The sequence below is a fragment of the Pelophylax lessonae genome, assembly GCF_965119305.1.
Source record: "Pelophylax lessonae genome assembly, chromosome: 6".
In the NCBI taxonomy this organism is placed as follows: Eukaryota; Metazoa; Chordata; class Amphibia; order Anura; family Ranidae; genus Pelophylax; species Pelophylax lessonae.
In genome coordinates, this window is record NC_138773.1 from 108215577 (window position 1) to 108237450 (window position 21874).

A 21874-nucleotide genomic window follows, 5' to 3' on the forward strand; every position below is an offset into this window, starting at 1 on the left:
TTTTTCTCATCTCTGTAAACTGATAGATCTGCAAGAGAGAACGTTCTTTAAAAAACAGATTTACTGGCCAGATCACCAGATGAAAATACAAGAAATAAAGCCTTAAAAAGAAATGTATTTCAAATAGTTTTTACTTAAAAAGAATTTAAAGCAGCCATCACATCTAAAAATTGGTAAGTTGCAATATAATGATTGTTTGCTTTTGGGTTTAGGAGCCAGTTCACACAACATGCAGTCCAGTGCATTTGTTTCTGCATCAAAACGCATAGATAGTAGGTTATATGGTTTTCAATGGCATAGGTCACGCCAGTGCGGTCAGTTCCAGAGCGTTCCAGTTCCAGAAAAAATAGTAGAACATGCTGCATTTTTTTCTGCACTGGACTGGACTGAAATGCATTAAAACACATCAAAAATGCACCAGAATGCATCAAAAACGCAATAAAAACACACCAGACCCCAGTACAGAGAAAAGAGAAGAGAAAAAGAATTTGGAATGCATCCGGAAGTGCATCAAAAATGCACTGGAATGCATCAAAAATGCACATGCAGAAATGCACCCAGGATGAATCTGGAATGTGTTTTTGTGGTGTGAAGCTGCCCTTAAGGTTAAGAAAAAAGAGGGGGGAATGCACCGGAACGCGTCAAAAACGCACTAGACCCCAGTACAGTAAAAAATAAAACCGGGAAAAAAGAAGAAAAAAAGCATCTGGAATGCATCCGGAAACGCATCAAAAATGCACTTGAATGCGTCAAAAAGACGCTAAAAATGCACATGCAGAAATGCATCCAGGGCGTGTCTAAACTGTGTTTCTATGGTGTGAATTGGCCCTAAAGCTCATTTGTTAAAAGGATGTAAATGTTTGGATTGTCCATAGACTGGTCATAGACTCTATTTTAGGTAAGCACTGCAATAACAACCTAAAATATGTCCTTCTGGAAAATATACTCGGCTTTACATTTTATTATTAGGCTCCATGCACACCAGATGCTCGAAAACCACTGAACAACACTGGATTAAAAAATAGGGGTTGTTAAGAAGCCGGCCACCGCATCCTTAACAACGGATGACTCATCTATTGTCATTAGGGTTTCCTGCTGACAGCTGAATGTAAACAAAACTATTTCGGCAATAAAAATTGAGAACAAAAACCAGTGTGGGGTCTGGTACAGGTCTAGTATGGATTTTGAGGGAAATCTTATGCCAAAATCCAACCCCCTCTTTCCTGGCCTGCTGAGCTGCATGCTCGAAAAAGGGTCTGGTATGGATTTGGGGGGGCATGTCGGTTTTTTTTTGGCTTTGGGTTCCCCTTAAAATCACTACCAGACTCAAAAGGGCCTTGTATGGATTGGTATTTAATTTTTCTTGTCGCCAATTGTTTTGTTTACATTCAGCTGTCAGTATACACTCTTTATACTGGAATGTCTGGAATGTAGGGGAAAAAAAATGAAGTTTGAAATGTGACCAAACCAGTTACTGTAAAATTCTCCCTTTGTTACCAAGGTTGTTTAGACTGAAAAACAATGTGTTTATTTCCTTGTAACCATATAAGCTAACTCCAAGCAGTGGTGGACAAAGTCAACAAGTGGACATGTTGGACCCCCACCCCAATATTGCTTTCAGTGATGAGACATAAAAGTCACATATCAGAAAAAAATGAAGTACACAGGAACTTAGTGTTGGACTTATGGGGTTATACAGCAAACTTCATATGATTGGACATGGACAAGCAAAGCTTTAAGGACAACCTTAACCACTTAAGGACTGCCCGCTGCAGTTATACTGCGGCAAGCAGCCCCTCCTGAGAAAACCGACGTAGGTATACGTCAGTCACGCGCCTGCAGCTAGGGGACGAGCGCGCACCGCCGGCGGCACGCTCCCGCCCCCACTCGGCAGCGGGGACTCCGATGCATGGGGCAGATGGCTCCAATAGCCGCCTGACACCAAGCGATCGCTCCCCGCTGAGAGAGAAGAACTGTCAGCTGTTGTAAACACAGCTGACCGTCGTCCTCTCTGGAATAATAACAGAGCGCCTGTGATCCTTCTATATAGGATCACAGGTCTCTATGATCATTTCACAAGCCCCGCCCCCATACAGTTAGAATCACTCCCCTAGGCTCAAATTTAATCCCTTGATCACCCACAGTATTAACCCCTTCCCTGCCAGTGTCATTATTACAGTAACAGTGCATATTTTTAGCACTGATTACTGTAGTAATGTCACTGGTCCCCCCAAAATTGTCAAAAATGTCGGTAAGGGGTCTGATCTGTCCGCCGCAATGTCACAGTCCCGCTAAAAATCGCAGATCACTGCCATTACTAGTAAAAAAATAAATAAATAAAAATGACATAAATCTTTCCCGTAGTTAGTAGATGCGATAACTTTTGCGCAAACCAATCAAAATACGCCTATTGTGATTTTTTCTACCAAAAATATGTAGCAGAAAACAAATTGGCCTAAAATATTAAAAAAAATTTGATTTGTAAATTAATTTTTTGGGAATGTTATATAGCAGAAAGTGAAAAATACTGTTTTTTTTTTTTTTTCAGAATTGTCGCTATTCTTTTGTTTATAGCGCGAAAAATAAAAATTGCACAGGTGATCAAATACCACTAAAAGAAAAAAACTCTACTTGTGGAAAAAAAAGGACATCAATTTTTTCTGGGTACAGCATTGCACGACCGCGCAGCTGTCTGTTAACCACTTAAGCCCCGGAAGATTTTACCCCCTTCCTGACCAGGGCCTATTTTGCGATTCGGCACTGCGTGACTTTAACGGACAATTGCGCGGTCGTGCGACGCTGTACCTAAACAAATTTGACGTCCTTTTTTTCCCACAAACAGAGCTTTCTTTTGGTGTTATTTGATCACCTGTGCGTTTTTTTGATCATGCGCTATAAACAAAAAAAAGAGCATAAATTTTGCAAAAATAACAATATTTTTCACATTTTTTATATGAAATTCCCCCCAAAAAAATGTAAAAATCAAAATTTTTTAACATTTTAGGCCAATTTGTTTTCTGCTACATACGTTTGGTAAAAAAAAAAAAAAAAATCGCAAAAAATGGATTTTTGTAAAATCTTACCGTAAAATCCTTTTCTCTTAGCTCATTGACAGACGTAGTCCTCGGTGATACAGCACCTTCGGGTTATGTTGCCTCCACAGGAGCAGGACTAGACAGGAAATTAAAATGCTCTGGCCACACCCTAGGGGCAGTCCCAGAGGGTATATCCTCTCTCTCTCTGCCTCAGCAAATCAGTTATGTCAAAAAGCAGTCTTTAGAGATTTTAACCCAACCCAACTCCAAAACAGAGGGACGGGGACTACGTCTGTCAATGAGCGAAGAGAAAAGGATTTTACGGTAAGATTTTACAAAAATCCATTTTTCTCTATCGCTCATTGACAGACGTAGTCCTCGGTGATACAGCACCTTCGGGACGTCCCAGAGCAGTATCACAAATGAGGGGTGGGAAAATGGAAATCAAATCCCAATCTAGAAGGCCCAACCGGTGCCAACTAGAAGTTTACAATGCTCATCCTTAATGTTGAGACTCAACAAAAAAGAAATTTTTCAAACAGAAAAAAACTCTCGAGGTAGACCACCGGTCTCCTCAAATTGCGGCCTGCAAAACCTTGCGGCCAAATGAGGCATCCGCCGATGCCGTCACATCAATTTTATAGAATTTTGTAAAGGTATGTACCGACGACCAGGTGGCCGCCTTACATACCTGGACCACTGACGCCTGATGGCGAAAGGCCCAGGAAGTACTGAGCGCTCGAGTGGAGTGCGCCCTAACAGGGAACGGAGGACTCTGACCTTTAATAGAATAAGCCTGTACCACCGTCTGTCAAATCCATTTGGCAATGGTCGCGGCAGATACAGGCAAACCCTTTCTGGGGCCATCCGTGATCACAAAAAGTGAATCCGTCTTACGGAATGATTCCGTAGCTTTCAGGTATACCCTGATTGCCCGAACCACATCCAAGGAATGCAACGCATGTTCCCGATGATGCTTGGGCTGAGGACACAAGGAAGGTAGTACAATATCTTAATTCAGATGAAAATCTGAAACCACCTTAGGAAGAAAGGATGGCTTAGGATAAGGTACTACCTTATCCCTATGAATCACTAGGTATGGGGACTGGCATGATAATGCAGCCAGTTCTGACACCCTGCGAGCAGAAGTGATAGCCACCAAGAAGGCCACCTTCTGGGATAAAGTAAACAAGGGAATCTCCCTGATGTTTTCAAAGGGAGGTTTCTGTAGAACCGACAAAACTAAATTAAGATCCCAGGGCGGTAAGGGCGCGCGGACTGGTGGAGCCAGGTGCCGCACCCCCTGGATGAAATTCCGCACCAAGGACTTGGTTGCTAAAGGTTTCTGAAAGAAGATTGCTAATGCTGAAACTTGACCCTTGATGGTGCTCAAGGCTAGCTTCTGCTCAACCCCTTGTTGCAAAAAAGCCAATATTCGAGTCACCGAATAGGTACGTGGAGGAAATCCTAAAGATTTGCACCACGCAATATAAGTCTTCCATGTGTGATAATAGACCTTGCTGGAAGTCGCTTTCCTTGCTTTAATAAGGGTAGGAATGACTGAAGCTGACAAACCTCTGTCCTTCAGTACTTGGGTCTCAATGGCCAGGCCATTAAAACCAGCGACTGTAAAGCACGATGGTAAATTGGTCCTTGAGACCACAGACACTCCCTGAGACGAAGTTCCCATGGAACGTCTGCGACTAGCCTGTCCAAGTCGGCCAGGCCGGCTTGACGAGGCCAGCCTATAATTTCTAGGACCACTGGTGCTGACTGGATCTGAACCAGGCGTCCCTAGAGCTATCTGGCCCCGACCATCCGAGAAAGTCTGGTCGTTTTCTGTTCCCACACATTTATCAGATACCTGATTGCTATCAGGAAGGGTGATCTTTTCTGGTTGAACCTCAGGGACCGAAGTCACCCGGCTAGAGGCTACTTGGCCTGTCTGGTCAACCAGATCCGATTCCTGTGGGGAATTGAGACTAATCTTAGGAAAAGGTAAAGGAAAAGATCTATTCAGGGAACGGTGACTACCGCTCCCTGTAGTACTTAAATGTTGGAAGGGAAGAATCGCACCGGTAGTAGTAGTTGATGCTCGATCTAATGTCCTGAATACCGGTGAAAACGTCCCCCCACCCTCAAACCGGGTGGGGGCGCACCTTCAGGCTGTGTACTCCTTTGCTTCAGGTTTGGCTGAGTTGGTCCTCTGTTTGTCCGACCAGCCTTTCTTGAACCCTCCTGGAGGAGTCTTGCCTTTCCCGCTTGTTCCAGCCGGGCGTGCGAACCCTTTATGGGCGGTAAAGAAAGGTCCTCGCTTGTTGAGAGGTCCCTTAGCTTTAGCAGCCGGTGGCAAAAAAGTGCTCTTGCCCCCAGTGGCATCCTTAATGATTTCATCTAGGGTGGCCCCAAATAGACGATTCCCCTGAAAGGGGAGATTCGTCAAGGTCTTTTTGGAACCTAGGTCAGCTGACCAGCATTTTAACCACAGCACACGTCTGAGGATTACCGCTGACATAGATGCATGCCCTAATAGGGGAGTAGTGTCCAAGGCTGCGTCACAGATAAACTGTAGCCCTTGTATAATCTGTTCCATCAAATCAGATGTTTCCTGGGGAATATCTTTTCCCCTAAGGTCTTGGCGTACCAATCTCGCCCATTCCGTAAGTGTCTGGGAAACTAGACCAATAACAATTACTGGTCTAAATGCTGACCCTATCAGAGAGAAGATGGTGCGGGACTCTGCTTCCATCTTACGATCCACCGGATCCTTAAAGGACGAAGTGTCCTCCACTGGGATAACCGTGGCTTTATTCAGCCTGGAAATAGGTGGATCCACCACTGGTGGTACCGTCCATTTCTTAATGATGGATTCCTCAAACGGATAGCGTCTAGCAATACGCTTGGAAATAGTAAAGGTACGTTTAGAATGCTCCCATTCTCCTTTAATCTTATTACCAAAACACTTGGGTACAGGAAAAACCTTCACCGTTTTGATGGGCTTGTTAGTACCAAAAGGAATCTCTGTATCAGTTGCTTCTGCCGGTAAAACCTCAAGTTTTAAGGTTTCCTGCACTGCCACAACTAGTGCGTCCACCAATGCTTCTTCCTGAATTATAGCGGGAGAAGAAACGTCCTCCTCACTGTCTGAGGGAGCTTTACCTGAGGTAACAGCCCTTGCAGAAGGACCTGCAACTGCAGTGACCATCTCTGAATCTGAGTCAGATAATATAGGGGTAGGCGGGGGTCGCTTCCTTGACCCTCGTCCCTGACAGGCCGCCTCCACCCGAGCCACCATAGACTCCAAAATTGCTGTAAATGCCTCTACACTCTGTGCACCGGCGGGTCCCGTGGCCCCCTCGAGGGAAACAGGTGGGGGAATTTGTGTGGCAGGGTCCATGATTATTCCAGTAACTTCCCGGATAATATAATTCAAAAATGAAAAACTTTTTTTTTTTTTTTTTTCCACAGACCCCCAGCGCCACAAAAAGCCCCTTAGTGTTACCTGCTAGGGATCCCTATCGATCGAGAGAGAGAGAGAGAGATAGACCCCCAGGCTCACCACTTGATGCTCAGAGTTTAACTGCAACAGGTTACAGCGCTGTCTTGACAAACAGGAAGTCTTTTGGCTGGCTGCCCAGGAAGAAAGGAGGCGGCTCCGCCCCTCTGCACGCCTTCCGGCGCCTCCCCTAGCTCCACGAGGTGTTTGGATCACCTCAAACATGGCCGCCCCCATGCTGGAGACACGAGGCTACGCCAAAATGGCGGCTCGTGCAATCCAGCAAAAAAAATGGCGGCGGCCTGTACCGAATAGCGGTGTGCTGCAGGGCACACAACACTATCTCTGCATGGGGATTTTTGGCGTGGTTGGCGGTACCGGCCCTGGCGGACCTCATGGCCTTCGGAAGGCCTGCTATAGCTGGAGATTTGACTAGGAAGGCAGTCTACATGTCCGTGGCTTCTGACTGGTAGGTACCTTATTCTTATCACAGTAAGATTCCCAGACTGCCACTGATTACAATCTTTTAAACATGTATACAATTAGATTGTTAGCTCCCAAACCAAGCCTCCTGGCTTTTTGCACATAAAATCACACTCAAAGTAGGGGGATCTGTGCCATGTTATAGGATAGAGGGGGACTCTATCTTACCATACAGAGAGGGGCCCGCGCTCACCACAAGACCCGTCAGGGGGAAAAGGGGGAACATACTACTCACCATACCGGAACCAGGCGGGCACCAACTCCTGACGGTACCCCTCTCCACCGGGGCGGGAGGGCTGTCGACCAATACGGACGCCGTGACTCATGGTCTTTGGCGTTTCAGCGAGACGTTTAACTCGCGGGGTCAGTCCCTTAATGGGACTTTGTTGCGGCCGACCCAGCGCGGAGCTATGGCCTGCACGCGCTCGTAGGCTGAACTGGGGTGACCACCGGATCTCAACATCCAGCCCGTCGCCCAGTTCAGCTTTCTTGCTTGAAGATCTCACAGGAACACTGGAGAAAAAAGCTGTCTAAAAAATCTTTTTAAGAAAAAAAAAAAAAAAATCTTGCCAGGACCGAAGATCCCAGCAAGGTATCTAGGTCCTTACTCCTAACTAGACAGAAAATAACTGATTTGCTGAGGCAGAGAGAGAGAGGATATACCCTCTGGGACTGCCCCTAGGGTGTGGCCAGAGCATTTTAATTTCCTGTCTAGTCCTGCTCCTGTGGAGGCAACATAACCCGAAGGTGCTGTATCACCGAGGACTACGTCTGTCAATGAGCGATAGAGAAAAGCGTATTTTGATTGGTTTGCGCAAAAGTTATTGTGTTTACTAACTAAGGGAAAGATTTTTGTCATTTTTGTTGTTTTTTTTTTTAACGCGTAATGGCGGCGTTCTGCGATTTTTTTTGCGGGACTGCGACATTGCGGCGGACAGATCGGACCCTTGACTGACATTGACACTTTTGGGGTTAACTGTGACATTACTACAGTAATCAGTGCTATACATATGCACTGTTACTGTAAAATGACACTGGAAGTGAAGGGGTTAACTTTTTTGAGAGGGAGGGGTTAAGTGTGTCCCTAGGGGCGTGCTTCTAACTGTGATTGGCTGTGGCTTGAGGTGTAAGAACAGTGATCAACGGGCCTACATAGCAGAACCGTATGATCACTATTCTTACACAGGGGAGAATGACAGGCGGCTGTGTTTACATTAGCCACCTGCCTTTCTCCCAGTGTAACGGACGATCGCGAGTGCCCGGCGGACATCGGGTCCGCTGGGCACACGCGCGGGGGGGGTCCGTGTCCGTGTTTCTCAAAGGTGAAACATCAGAGGCCTGTCGGCACTCCAACGTACATGGCACCTGAGGCAAGAATTGGATCATTTTAGTTTTCCTGTCTTCTTGTCAGTAAAACAATCAGTAGTAACCAAGTGTTTGGCCAACTATAGGAGAAATTTTGAGGCCAGCATTTTTTTTTTTTTCTAAAGAGGAGGTCAGAGGCTGTTACTTTTTCAGGTGTGTTGTACCAGCCATAAGCAGTTAGGGTGTGTGTGTGAAAACAATCTGGCAGCTGCACAGATCTAAATCAGCCTTTCTAGAAAGGTCAATATTTCCATAGAATCCATGCAGTGGCTTCTATGGTGAGCCAGGCCCAAGGCAGATGTAATTTTACTCTTGAATTTTATTTTGTACCCCTTTCCAGAAAATGTGTAAAAAAAAAAAAAAAAATGGCTCTGGTAGTGAAAGAAAATGCTGTTTTTACTCACTTCCTGCTGAAAATGCTACTTGCCTGGCTGCCCCCACTCTCAATATTTCCTGGCAGAACCAGGAAGACACCCTAGAGAGGTCACCAATGGCAGCCTGAGTATTCCTTATCCCTTCTCCACAGCAACCAATAAGATTCTGCCTGGTATCAGCCTGGCTTCAGCAGAGTGACCTGTATTTGGTTGCTATGGGATACCCCACTATGGGTACAGCTTTCCTGGTGTGTATCCCCCCCCCCCCCCCCCAGGACACCAAAAACCCACACTGTACCTACGTGTGGTGGAGCGGGGCTGGCTCTGCAGTTCTGCACAGAGTAGAGCTCTGCAGGAACATGGCTCTGCTCAGGACCGCCACATATTTATAAGCAATATGAGGAAAGTTTAAAACCGCATTTGGGATTTTACTGCCATCTGTGTCCCTATGAAAGGTTAGGCTTTTATACTCTTGAAATTAAATGTACTTGAGCCCTTCGGCTCTATATACTACTTCTACAGAGGGATCATCATGTGCCAGGTAAAGGCTTGGAGTACTTTCCTCTGCCATGAAATCTCAAGAAGTCACCAGCATTTCAGAGGAGTCTACCAATTGTGCAATAATTCAATTGAAACAGAAGACTCCTGTGAGGCGATGGCAAATTCTCCAGAAGCTTGAATATGACAGCACCATCTGCTGGCCAATTTGTAAACTTTCATAACATGGTGAGCAGAGCGGAGGTCTTAAGTTTATTTTTTATCACCCCTCTAAGCCCATCATCAGACAACATTTTTTATACTTTAGAAGAGAAATAAAACATGAAACTGGTTAGTAACGAGATGAGATCTCAAATTTTACTGATTGCACAATCCATATTTTTAGGCACATTGTAGACTTGCAAGGCAAGTGTGCCCCTTTCAAATGAACCACTTAAACACCAGAAGTGATGTTGAGCCTGGTCATGTACAAAGGTAAATACATACAAACTGTAAAATGTCAAACTCTATACAGACATCCCTGTCACATATATTTGGCTTACTTACAAAACAATGAAATACAACATTATGTACACACATACAGTAAAATTAGAGAGGAGTTCATAGATTTGTCGGCCACATTTCATGGGAAGTGGAATGACAATAAATCATGCCAGCAAACTGCAATCTACCTGTGCTTAGATTTGACGATCCTGTGTTGGCTTGTAAGACAATTCATTCATCTCTTTAAACAAATAAAACACAATTAAAGCACTGGATATTGCATAGCAGACAGGAATAGGCCACTTACAAAGATCGCCAAACTGTTTTAGGTGGAGTAGTGTTTGGTGTACAACAAATACGATTAGGTACTTTTTGCCCTTTCTTCTCGGCCAAAAGAAGCATTGTGCCATGTACATCTCATTGTGCCATGTACATCTATCTCCACCCTACTCTGCTTGTGTTTAAAGACAAAACAGAAGGATTTCCGAACAGAAGGGAATGCGATACTGACATAAAACCTGAACAGATAGAGCAAACTTGAGGTGACAATGCTCAGAGCAGGACATTACACACTGCATGGCATACATGAAATCAAGTATACACCTTCATATCTCAACTCTAAACAAAATACTTTCATAAAGCTCTTCTTTAAATGCATAAGAGCACACATTGTGTAAGGTTTAAACATTGGTTTTGTTCATTACGCTTCCAATTTCTCATTCTTAAAATAAGCAATATTTACTTATAAAATTAAATGCAACTTGCATATAAAAAAAAAAAAGTCTGCAAAAGCCAGAATGGCTGGAGTTCCTTCCCCCCCCCGAGGACTCATATATGAAGATGAGATCCGGATTTTATAAGTCACAGTGTAAAACATCTTCATTGCTTCTTTAGATCAGGACAGTTAGGAGCGTCTTTGCAAACATAACCATCCCAGGCTATATCCGATTGTTGTACACAGTCTGCTGGGGAGTCTGGCAGGAAGTACATCCGACTCTCTCCTGACAGAGGCTATTTAGTGCATTCAGTACAATGTCCGGCATGTGGTCTGTGATCATTCTGGGGCTGATATAAATACTGCTGAATGAAGTCTCCTTTGACCATCTTGCACTATATTTGACATCAGAGAAACACAACCTGGAAAAGATAAAAACACATTTACCCATGAACCGTGCACCAACCCTGAAAAAAACAGACACATAATTGTGCATATCTATCATCTTCAGATGTGCAATCCTCATTTACACTTGTCTGTAAGCAGATGTCTTTTTCCAGCATTTATATATAGTGAGCATAGAAAAAAAAAATCAATCCCTTTAAAATAAATCACATTTTGTTGCTCTGCTGGATATGAAGACAGACACGGTTTTTGTTTTATCCAGCTGTATTTACTAATGCAACTTATAACATCCAAGTAAGGCTACGTTTCCACTATTGCGGCTACAAAGTCGCACTAGCACGACTTTGTAGTGTGACTTGTTTGCGGCTACTTCTGGGGACTTCAGTGCGACTTTCTTCTATAATGAGGGACAAGTCGCACTGAAGTCGGCCCAAAAGTAGTGCAAAAACCTTTTTACAAGTCGCTGCGACTCAAGTCGCAGCAGTTAGAACGGGCCTAATTGAAAATAATGGGTTTTGACTTGTTGTGCGACTTGACATTTGTCAAGTCGCACTGCAAGTCGCAATAGTGGAAACGGAGCCTTAAAGATATAACACAAACCCATCTGGAAAAATAAAAAACAAACACAGAATCACGGAGTTGGAAAAAGGATAACCCCCCCCCCCCCCCTTCTTATGTCAGAATTCTATTTATCCACCTTTTGCTTTAACTACAGCCTATAGTCTGTTGAGATAGGTCTATACTAACGTTGCACATGAAGACTTGCTCAGGTTCAGTTAAATTTGATGGTGACCATTTGTGAACTGCAGTCTTTAAGGCATTCCATCAATTTTTAATGTGGTTTAAGTCTGGGCTCTGACTAGGCCATGCAAGAAAATTCACCCTTTTCTATTTTAACCACTGTGTGGTCATTTTTGCAGTGTGCTTTGGGTCATTGTCATGTTAGAAGGTAAACCTTCTTCCCATCGACAACTTTCTGGCAGAGGGCAGCAGATTTTCCTCAAGAACTTGATGGTATTTTGCCCCATCCATTTTTCTTCTTTTCTGTATTGGATTTCCACCAGAAATATTTCTGTTGAGGCCAAATAATTACATTTTAGTCTAGGGCGTAGGCCACGAGTTCCTGGCCTTCGGAGGGCGGGGGCTCCCAGCAAATCACTTCTGGGTCCCGCAAAGAGCAAGAACGCTGGGACCCTGGCAGTTTATTTAAAGGCCAGCCGCAAGAAGCTGGCGGTCCTGGATCCCTAGTCCAAAACGCAACGGCGCGATGCTGCAGGAGGACGATGGACCTATGGAGCCAGCACTTCGGTGTGGTAGTGGTGCCGGCCCAGCTCAGGTAGGCAGACACAGGGGTGAACCAGCATACAGGGCTGGGAGAGGGGGAGAGAGAGAGAGAGAGACAGGGGGGTGGAAGAGGTGTCCGGCTTGCGCATCTAAATTTAAGGAGGGCTGGAAAAAAACGCTCTGCAAGCCAGGTATAGATAAATTAGTATACAAAGAGGCTAGGGGGGCGTGTAAGGACCTAACTACTGGGGTGAAAAAAGAGATGAAGGCAATTAAGTCTATGGTTGTTGAACCTTGAGACCCCAAAACAGCCAATGGAATTACCACTCGTTTCAGCCCCAGAGGAGGGTGATGAAACAGGTTGGGAAGATCAGGATTCCCTGCAGGAGCTAAGTGAAGCAGCTTCATCCAAAGATATTCCGGAACATGGGACAAAAATCAGCTAGATCCAAGCTTTCACTCAATGAGGTGGATGCCTTGCTGGGCGTGATTTATGAAACACTAGATATTAATGAAGAACCGGTTTCTCTGTCCCTCCATGACCAAATGTACATAACCCTGAAGGAAGGTCAAGGTAGGGTATTCCCGGTACATAGCGCATTATCAGATTCCATCAAAAAGGAATGGCTGGAGTCTGAGAAACAGTTGTTTTTTCCAAGAAGCTTGAAAAGGAGGTTCCCCTTTAACAAGGACCCCTCCTGCTTGTGGAATATATTTCCAAAGTTAGACGCAGCCTTTTCACAATGTGCCAAGTCAACAGACCTCGCTTTTGAGGACATGGGGGTCATTAAGGAACCCATGGACAAATGATGGTGGTGTTATTGAAACGGTCATTGGAAGTAGTCATGGCTAATTTAAAGCGGAGTTCCAGGCACAGAAATGATTTTTCAATAAACATACCCCCGGGACAGTCAGGGCTAGTACATTCCACAATGGCTAGCCTCTGATCTGTCCCGGTTCGCACTTACCTTTTAGAAGAAATACTTACTTATAAAATTTCTTCCACAGCGTTTCCATCTCTCTTGTGGGCAGCTGAAGCCGGCGCAGTCCTCTTCGGCGTCTTCTTCTCCCAGAATGCGCCTGCACCGGCCCCTCTCGTCGCCGCCCGGAAGGGACGAGCGGGGCCGGTGCCGTCGCATTAATTCCTGGGAGCGATGACGTTCAGCTCCCTGGAATCAGTGCAAGCCAGGAAGTGATGGCGGAGCCGTGGCGCTGAGGGAGGAAGTGAAGACTAGGTGAGTATATTCGATCTTCAATTACAAGGTGAGTTTTAAAAAAAACAAAAAACCTAACTATCCAATTCCTTTTCAGGTGAAGGGGGAACAAGCGGACGGGCACAAAAAAAAAAATATTGATTTTGTGCCCGGAACTCCGCTTTAAAGCAGGCAATGGCTCCAACAGTGGTGGCCCGTAATTTAGAAGTCTGGTTGGACCAACTTTAGGCAAAGTTGGTCCAAAGTAAACGAGATATATGTCTGCTTAAGAAAGATATCGATGGCTGTGACCATCCGGGGGAATCGGTCCGCTGTCTTCTGAGTCTGATGTTTTGGTGTTCTTTCCCCTGAGGGACTTCTCACATTTTTGGACACATTTGTGCCCTATCTACTCTGGCCTGCTGCTTCCAATTGGTCACAGCCATCGATATCTTTCTTAAGCAGACATATATCTCGTTTACTTTGTCTGTAGTGACACCAGCTGACAGACTCACCACAACCGACCCCCCCCCCCCCGTTATTATCCATGATCTATATACTCTTTGTGCCCAAATACATCGGCCATTGTGTTTTACTATTCGCCTCTACAGGGAGTCTGTATACCAGTAGCTCCAGAAGAAGCTTGATTCCTCAAGCGAAACATGTAGGGCATCTGGCTACATGAACTATCCCTCATTTCAGGGCTGTACCAACTACACTCGAGGACCTATATAGCGTCATTTTCTTGGCACTACCTTCGAGTCTTGTAGGATGTAATGTATATTATTCTGATACCACCATGTCTCATGTGTTATGCAATCACTCATTTTATCATCGATATATACACATGTCTTATTGTCTAGGTACTTTTTGGTGCTTTTTATGTATATTGTGTATGTATAAATAAGTATTCCCCTTTTGATAGGGGCTTTCCCTTTGTTTTTATATGTCAATCAATAAAGTTTTTTACTTCACCCCTATTTGTGCCTATAAAGTCCATTCAACCTCTCTCAATGATTTGATATACCAATTAAGGATGTGGCACATTGTCTCCTAATATTGTTGCGCCCGTTTTGTGCTGCTGTATTGGTTGCGCAACATATCCATCTATTCATAAAAGGGATCTCAGTCAACCTGTATTTAGACGGCCTTTTATTTTTTGCCCACTTCTTGCCCCAATTACAAGGGGATCTGCGGGTGGCCATTCCTTTTCTGGAAGATCTGGGTTGGTCGATAAACCTGAAGTACAGGGTAAACTCGGTAGCGCAGAAAGTCTATCTCAGGGAGTAGAAGGTAGAAAAGGTAAAGGCTACGGTGGCTTCCTTTCAAACTTATTCCCCTAGTCATGAAGAAGTTTGCTCAGGAACGCACCACAATGATTCTTGTGGTCCTATATTGACCAAAGAGGCCTTGGTTTTCTTCGCTGTTGCGCCTGGCGACAGAGCCTCCCCTGATACTGCCCGAGAGGGAGGATCTACTGTCTCAGGCACCGGTCCTGTTGCCAACAATTTAGAACCTGAAATGGTCGGCTTGGCGTCTGAGGAAAGCCTTCTGAAGTCTAAGGGGCTTTCAAACAGGGTTGTAATTACGATCCTATCCAGCAAGAAGGTGACCCTAGCAATTTATTTTACATTTTGGAAAGTCTTCTGTTCATGGTTGGACACCAGGTGTTCCAGCCATCTTGTAGATTTTACAAGATGGAGCAGACCAAGGGTTGGCCATTAGTTAAAATTTCAAGTGGCGGCCTTGTCTGTGTTTTTGGAACAGCCCCTGGCGTTAGAACCTCTAGTCAGCAGGTTCTTAAGGGGTTAGTCAGAATTAGGCTCGTTCCCTTTTAGGATTCTGCCAAAATGGGATTTGGCAATCGTATTGAAAGGCTGGATAAAACGTTTGCAAGAGGGAGACGTGTCCTTAAAGTGAGCTACTCTCAAAATTGCCTTTTTGGTTGCGATTTCAATAGCCAGACGCATTAGTAAGTGGCAGACGCTTTCTATTAAGGAGCCTTTCCTGCAAATTTTTTTGAGGACAGACTGGTAATGCATACAGATCCGGGATTCTTCCCTAAGGTGGCCTCTGAATTCTACATGACTCAGGAGATTGTTTTGCCTTCCTTCTGTATGTCTCCAACTAATCCTAAAGAAGCAGAATTCCACCAACTGGACTGAAAGGCTTGTGTCTTGCATTATTTGGAATTATCTAAAGGCATTAGAAAATCGAATGCTCTATTTATTTTGCATTCTGGTAAAAAAATTGGGGTGCCAAGCTTCGAAGAACACAATCGGCCAGTGGATCAAACAGGCAATTGTGGAGGCTGTTAAAATCCTGAAAAAGGAGTTCCCCTTTTTCCCTGATGGCTCACTCCCCGCGGGCGCTATCTGCTTCTTGGGCGGAGGGAGCTGGGTCAAGCTACTGGACCTTCATTACCATTTAAGGACTGGAAAGTTTTACCCCCTTATGTTACTGACAATTGTACGGTCGTGCAACGCTGTACCCAAACAAAATTGATGTCCTTTTTTCCCCCCACAAATAGAGCTACTTGTGGTGGTGTTTGATCACCACAGCAACAATTCTGAAAAAAAAAAAAAAAAAAAATATTATATTATATATATATAATATATATTTTTTTTTAACTTTCTGCTATAAAAAACATTCCCAAATAAAAAAAAAAAAAAAAAATCGAATTTTCTTATCAATTTAGGGCAATATGTATTCTGCTACATATTTTTGGTAAAAAAAAAAATCCCAATAAAAAGTATACTTATTGGTTTGTGCAAAAGTTATCACGTCTAGAAACTAGGGGAAAGATTTGTGTCATTTTTTTTTTTTTTTTTACTAGTAATGGGAGCGATCAGCGATTTTAAGCGGGACTGTGACACTGCAGCAGACAGATCGGACACCTGACACTTTTGAGGGGACCAGTGACATTACTACAGTAATCAGTGCTAAAAATATGCACTGTTACTGTACTAATGACACAGGCAGGGAACGGGTTAACACCAGGAGCGATCAAAGGGTTAAATGTGTGCCTAGGGGATGCTTTCTAACTGTGTGGGGGATTTACTCACTGGATTAAACACAGGGGGGATATCCCCCTTGGAAGACACGTTGACCCTGTGTCATACGCGTAGGGGAGGGGGCCTGGGCGGTGTCTCTGTCTTTGCTAGGAAGTGAAGGAGCAGTGAACAGAGTTTCTCCATTCCCACCTGATTGCCATCACACACTAATACTTGGGATTGCAATTAAGGTTGTTTTATGTTTGGTGCACATTAAGCACCCACCAAATGTGAGTACAATACTTTAAGTAAAATATCGTTTACAAAACGATATAAGCACTATTGTAGTCCTCCCTTCCTTTTTATGCAACACCGTATGGTATTATGAGGGATGCCACCCAGAGTGAAATACACCATCTACTCCGGGAAAGGCGACCCTCGAAGGGTAATCTGCGCTATAAGACCCTTGCTTAATTGCTGAGTCACAGGAGTGAAGGCGAGGACCCACACACACAGGGTGTTGCGGTGAAGGTCACTACGGAGGCTACTACTGGATGCACAATTTATCACTCTATAGTGGACTGTTTATAGACTTTTTGGGGAAGCGCTATTTCTATTATAGAAGATTATCATCGGGCACTTTTTTCACAAATTTATTTGGAATACGTTTGCACATTTGAGCATATTTTGATTATTTCACCAATATTTCACCTATTTATATATTTTTTATTATACATTTATATAATCGCTTATTTATTTGATCACAATGGCACTATTTGCACTTTAGATTTGATGATTGGTTGTCACTAAATATTTATTTAATAATCCTAGCAAATATATTTATTATTTGTGATTCAAATATTTATATATTTTTCTATATTTATTTTTGATTGCATTTGCACGTAAATTTACTTTGAGCACTTGATATTGCGTGGCGGCACTATTTCATTTATTTATTTGTTTGGTTGTATGCACTTGGGAGAAAGTGCTGTGCCCGCTGCAATTCCCACAAAATAGTGCTAGGCCTGTTCAGCTCGCAGATACAACAATATAATTTCATATAAATATGTAGATGGTGTTCCTGGATCAGTTTGATCTCAAGACCCATATCAATTAGGTAATAACTACTTAGCCACCATATTTGCCCATCTGTCATTTGTGGTTTGTAAGATATGGACAAGTCAGGCTGTCTACGGATTTTGATGACTGGTTGTGGAAAATTCAGTCCATAAGTCAATTGTTTTTGCACTAAAGACCAGATCACATACAAGGATACAGAAGCACAAGCCTATTAAATTGGGTGCAAAAACAAATCTTCCAGAGGTTGAACCACTATATAACAACATCTGAGCACTAGCTAAACTGTATGTGTAAATGGTGCTCTTTCAGTTGGTAAATTTGGCCTTGTTTACACCATGTGCAGAAACGCAGAAAGAAATCCATTGTTGGCTATGTGCCCTGTTCACACCACAACACTTATGTGTATATTTTTTCTGTGCAGAAATCTGCAACATGTATGCAGTTTACATTGCAGAAAAAAAAAAAAACATGAGACCTCAACGTTGTGGTGCATAGAAAACCACTGTTTTCTTTTTGTACTTGTATAGATCTTATGCAAATCAAAGCTGTACATTTTTTCGATCAGTTTTTTTATGCAGGTATGATATGACCTAGACCCAAATGCACATATTTGCAGCTTACCCTTTTCCACTTTCAATAGATTTTTATTGAAAATGTTAAGTACAAAACATAGCGCAAAATGAATTGTCAAGGTGTTAAGCTGGAGCGTAGCTGCAGAGGATGTGATAACATCCAAACAGTAGAAGTAGCATATTAACCACTTGCCGACCTGTCGCTCTTTTTTTGTTTAAAGCGCATAAAATAAAAAAAATAAAAAATAAAAAAAATCGCACAGGTGATCAAATACCACAGGAAGAAAGCTCTATTTGTGGGAAAATAAGGACCTCAATTTTATTAGGGTACAGCATCGCACGACCGAGCAATTGTCAGTTAAAGTAATGCAGTGCCGTATCACAAAAAATTACCTGGTCTAATTTAGGGGGGAAAACCTTCCGGTCCAGAAGTGGTTAATAATCAAAACTGCAAGTTAGAGTAGGTAACAATGATCCGGGTAACTGTCACAGGCCATTAGCACCTCACCCTTTTTCAAAAGCATCCTCCCAATAATCAATGCCATATATGTAACTTAACATGTTAAGTGTTCATACCAGATGATATAAATTCTCTATAAATGGGATAAAAGAAGGCTAATGGCGACAATATATGCTTTGTTTTTTTTTTTGTTTTTTTCATCCGATTGAGGTGTGTTTCAATCAAAATGATCAAATCTGGAAACAATTGAATACCCATAACTTCCTTTCTGATCAATTCAGATCAGATTAGATCAAACTGAGCCTATCGGTTAGGAAAGAAAATGAAATGGATGTTCTGCGTTCTGTTAATTTGTTCATAAATACCATTATATTTCAAGTGATCAGATTATGAGATTACATGGGGGAACAGAGATGTAATCGATATGATCGTAAGTTACTATCATACCTTAACTATTGATTGAAATCACCTCCCCCATTTGTGGCATATTGATCAAATTGGGTTGCAGACTATAGATTGCTTTTTTCTTTTAGGGGGGATTGAGTGGAACAGAAATCGATCATTTATTGAAGCATGTATGGCCACCATAACATTTATGTAAAGCTGCATAGAAAAGGTCAGCTCTTGATAACCCCCCCAATCCTAAACCTTACCTGGCTCCTGTTACCACTCTAGCACAGCTCCGCTCACTTCCTACTTTCACAGGAGAAACTAAATGCAGCAGAGTCATATGCTGCTGCTGCTGTCAGTCAAACTCCTGTGAGGATGGATGCACAGCCTGTTTTGGGAGTGCGCATACATGGGTCCCTCTTTAGCACCCAGCTTGCTAAGGAAGCATCCGGAACAGTACCCCTATTGGGCTGCCCACAACTTATAGCCAATGCTCTACTTCTCTGCCTATTAAACAGGGCCATAGTATTTCACATAGAATTGGAAACTTGTAGGATAGAAAGAATGTATTACAAATCTTCAAAATGCACCAGGGAATCCTGAAGGTGAGTAAATAAAAAGATTAAAATAATCAGCAAGTATGTCAGACTTTGTTTTCCTTTGCTGATCTGGGCTTGTTTGTATCACCAATTAGATCTTTCAAGACTGACAATATATATTTTTAACATTTATATTTATCTTGAGCTGACAATTAAATTAGTAGAATGCTAGATCCCTATGTACACCCGCACAATCAATCAGTGACATCTACGTACCATCCTGATCTGCTGTCTTCTGTAATATGGATGATTTTTCCTGGAAGGTACATAAGAGGGTGTAGTGGGGAATCTAGAGGGGAACCATCGGTCAGAGTATTATATGAAGATGACTTTTGGACCAAAAAGCTTTGTTCAGCCAGTAGAGGCTGTGACAGGGAAGCAAAGTTTCTTCCATCCAGTTCTGTTGGGAAGTTATCTGGATCGCCTCCAAATAATTCATACCAGCAACCACGCAATAGGATCTGGTACTGAGGATAGAAAAATCACAGAAATAATTGTAATAATTAGATCACCACAATTACACAATGCATTTTCGATCTCGTCAGGGTTCAGGATTATCTTTTCCTTTAGATACAGCATTTACATTTTCCTATTCTAAAAATACAGTAAATGGGTGTTTTCAAGTAGTTATGTCCAATAGCTAGCAATAAATGCTATAAAATATTATTACACCTCCCTCTTATATGGCTTTACCCTCAAATCCTGTCTGTGCAGACTAGTAGATTATAAACCTTGTCAGAATGAGCGGTTAGCCCGGGCCCCAGACTCCAGGGAGGCCCTTGGGGATTTAATGCAAAAAAGTTCTGCATTTTAGTATTCTTCATAGCTTAAGACTTTTTTCAGAACTCAATCAGCAACAGCTGACTTTAATGTGCACTTAAAAGGTTTCCTTTATTATCAAACGATCAGATGCATGACACCGTCTGTACCTGGAAGCATTTCTTCAATTTCTGCCACCTTCAGGTGGGTAATTTGCAGAGCAGAATTCTTTAAAAAATCCAAGAGACTGATTAGGACCATTGTCAGGTTTTACAGTTATTGGGGGCTCTGTTAGAAGACCTAGGTCTCCATAACAGAGCTCAGTGAGACTTCCTGTCCTGGGGATGCTGATTTTACCAGACAGGAAGTGAGAGTAAATCTCCACCGGCAACACCAACACAAAATTTACCCTCAGTTACTGTCTGGTAACACCACTGTCGCCTTGAAAAAAAATAATGCAAAGTCTCTGTATAACATAGAAACGCAACCCTGCAGTGGGGTCTCTTTACAAACTCTTCATCATCTTACCAGGTGGCGTGGGAAAGGGATCTTAGCATAGTTCCTGAGGCAGAGGACTTGTGTTCTTGGAGTACTCGTATCCACAAAGGCGAGCTGAATACTGCTTTGATTGAAGCAGGGTATAAAGTTCATGCCAGGTGGTATTTGGTACCAGAACACCTTTTGAAGATGTACCCAGGCTCGTCGGCTTTCTGCTTCAGGGGTTGTGGCCAGGCATCACAACTTTGTACATATGGAAGACTTGCCTTAAAGTTCGTCGATTTTGGAAGAGGCTACACTCTTATATACTCAGGTTACTATGGCAAATATTGCTAATGATGCAGGCATTGCCCTGTTAAACAAACCGGTCAAGAATGTCCTGAGACACACACAAACTCAGCAGCCAAAAAATGCTTTTGCAACTGCATGGAAGAGTCAGGTTATCTATTTAGCCCTGGTGAAACGTAAGCTTACGTGGATCATGCTGAATGAAAAAACCGAGTGTCTTGCGGGATAAACAATCACAGTTTGAAAAAAAAGTGGTCCTCCTGGCTTAATTACTTACAGGTACCAGACACACGGAGCTGACTCCTAGGTTCTTCCTCTTTTCTTACCCTCTTCCCTTCTCTTACCTTTTCTCCTGTGGTTTCTTTCCAGTTTCCCTTATCCCCATCCCATACATGGTAACTTTAGCACAAGTTGAGGGGTTACTAGACCCCGATAAATGATTGGAAAGATGGTTGGTAAAGGCCCTTTGATGTTTCCCGATACAAGTTATGTGTATTATTATACAGAGCTCCTTGCAGATGTTCAGTATTGATGGTGCCCTAGCCCTCATGGGCGTTTCATAACTTATAGCTCAACTGTAATGTAATTCTTTTAGAAGGGCCAAATTACAGAGCTGGTGTGACCCGGTCTAATTCTGCCATCCGATCTCCTAACTGAAATAATGTTACAGTCACTAATATGTTGCTGTTTTTCTATGAAGACCGGATTGTTCAATGCCATAACTTTGTTCTCTGATGCATAGTTTTTCTCATGTTTTTCCTCCTATACTCTCTTTAATGCAACCAGAATACACCCATTGGGTGATCCAACCCTGTTATGATTTTCGTGTGTAGCGTTAGGTAAGACTTAAATTGTCGCTATGTTTTGGATTTTCCTTTTGAAACAGAAAAAAGTAAAAAAAAAA

General features: G+C 43.1%; 1 protein-coding gene across 1 annotated transcript in view; it reads right to left on the reverse strand.

Moving 5' to 3' along the window:
- Nucleotides 1-10567: 10567 nt before the first annotated feature.
- Nucleotides 10568-21874, reverse strand: part of DAGLB (diacylglycerol lipase beta) — a 74047-nt gene continuing 62740 nt past the window's right edge. Inside the window, exons 14-15 of the mRNA XM_082260655.1 lie at nucleotides 19642-19892; nucleotides 10568-10871 (exon numbers count right to left, since the gene is read on the reverse strand). Of these exons, the coding sequence (XP_082116781.1) occupies nucleotides 10673-10871; nucleotides 19642-19892 (450 nt within the window). The 3' untranslated portion in view covers nucleotides 10568-10672. The remainder of the gene's footprint in view (nucleotides 10872-19641; nucleotides 19893-21874) is intronic.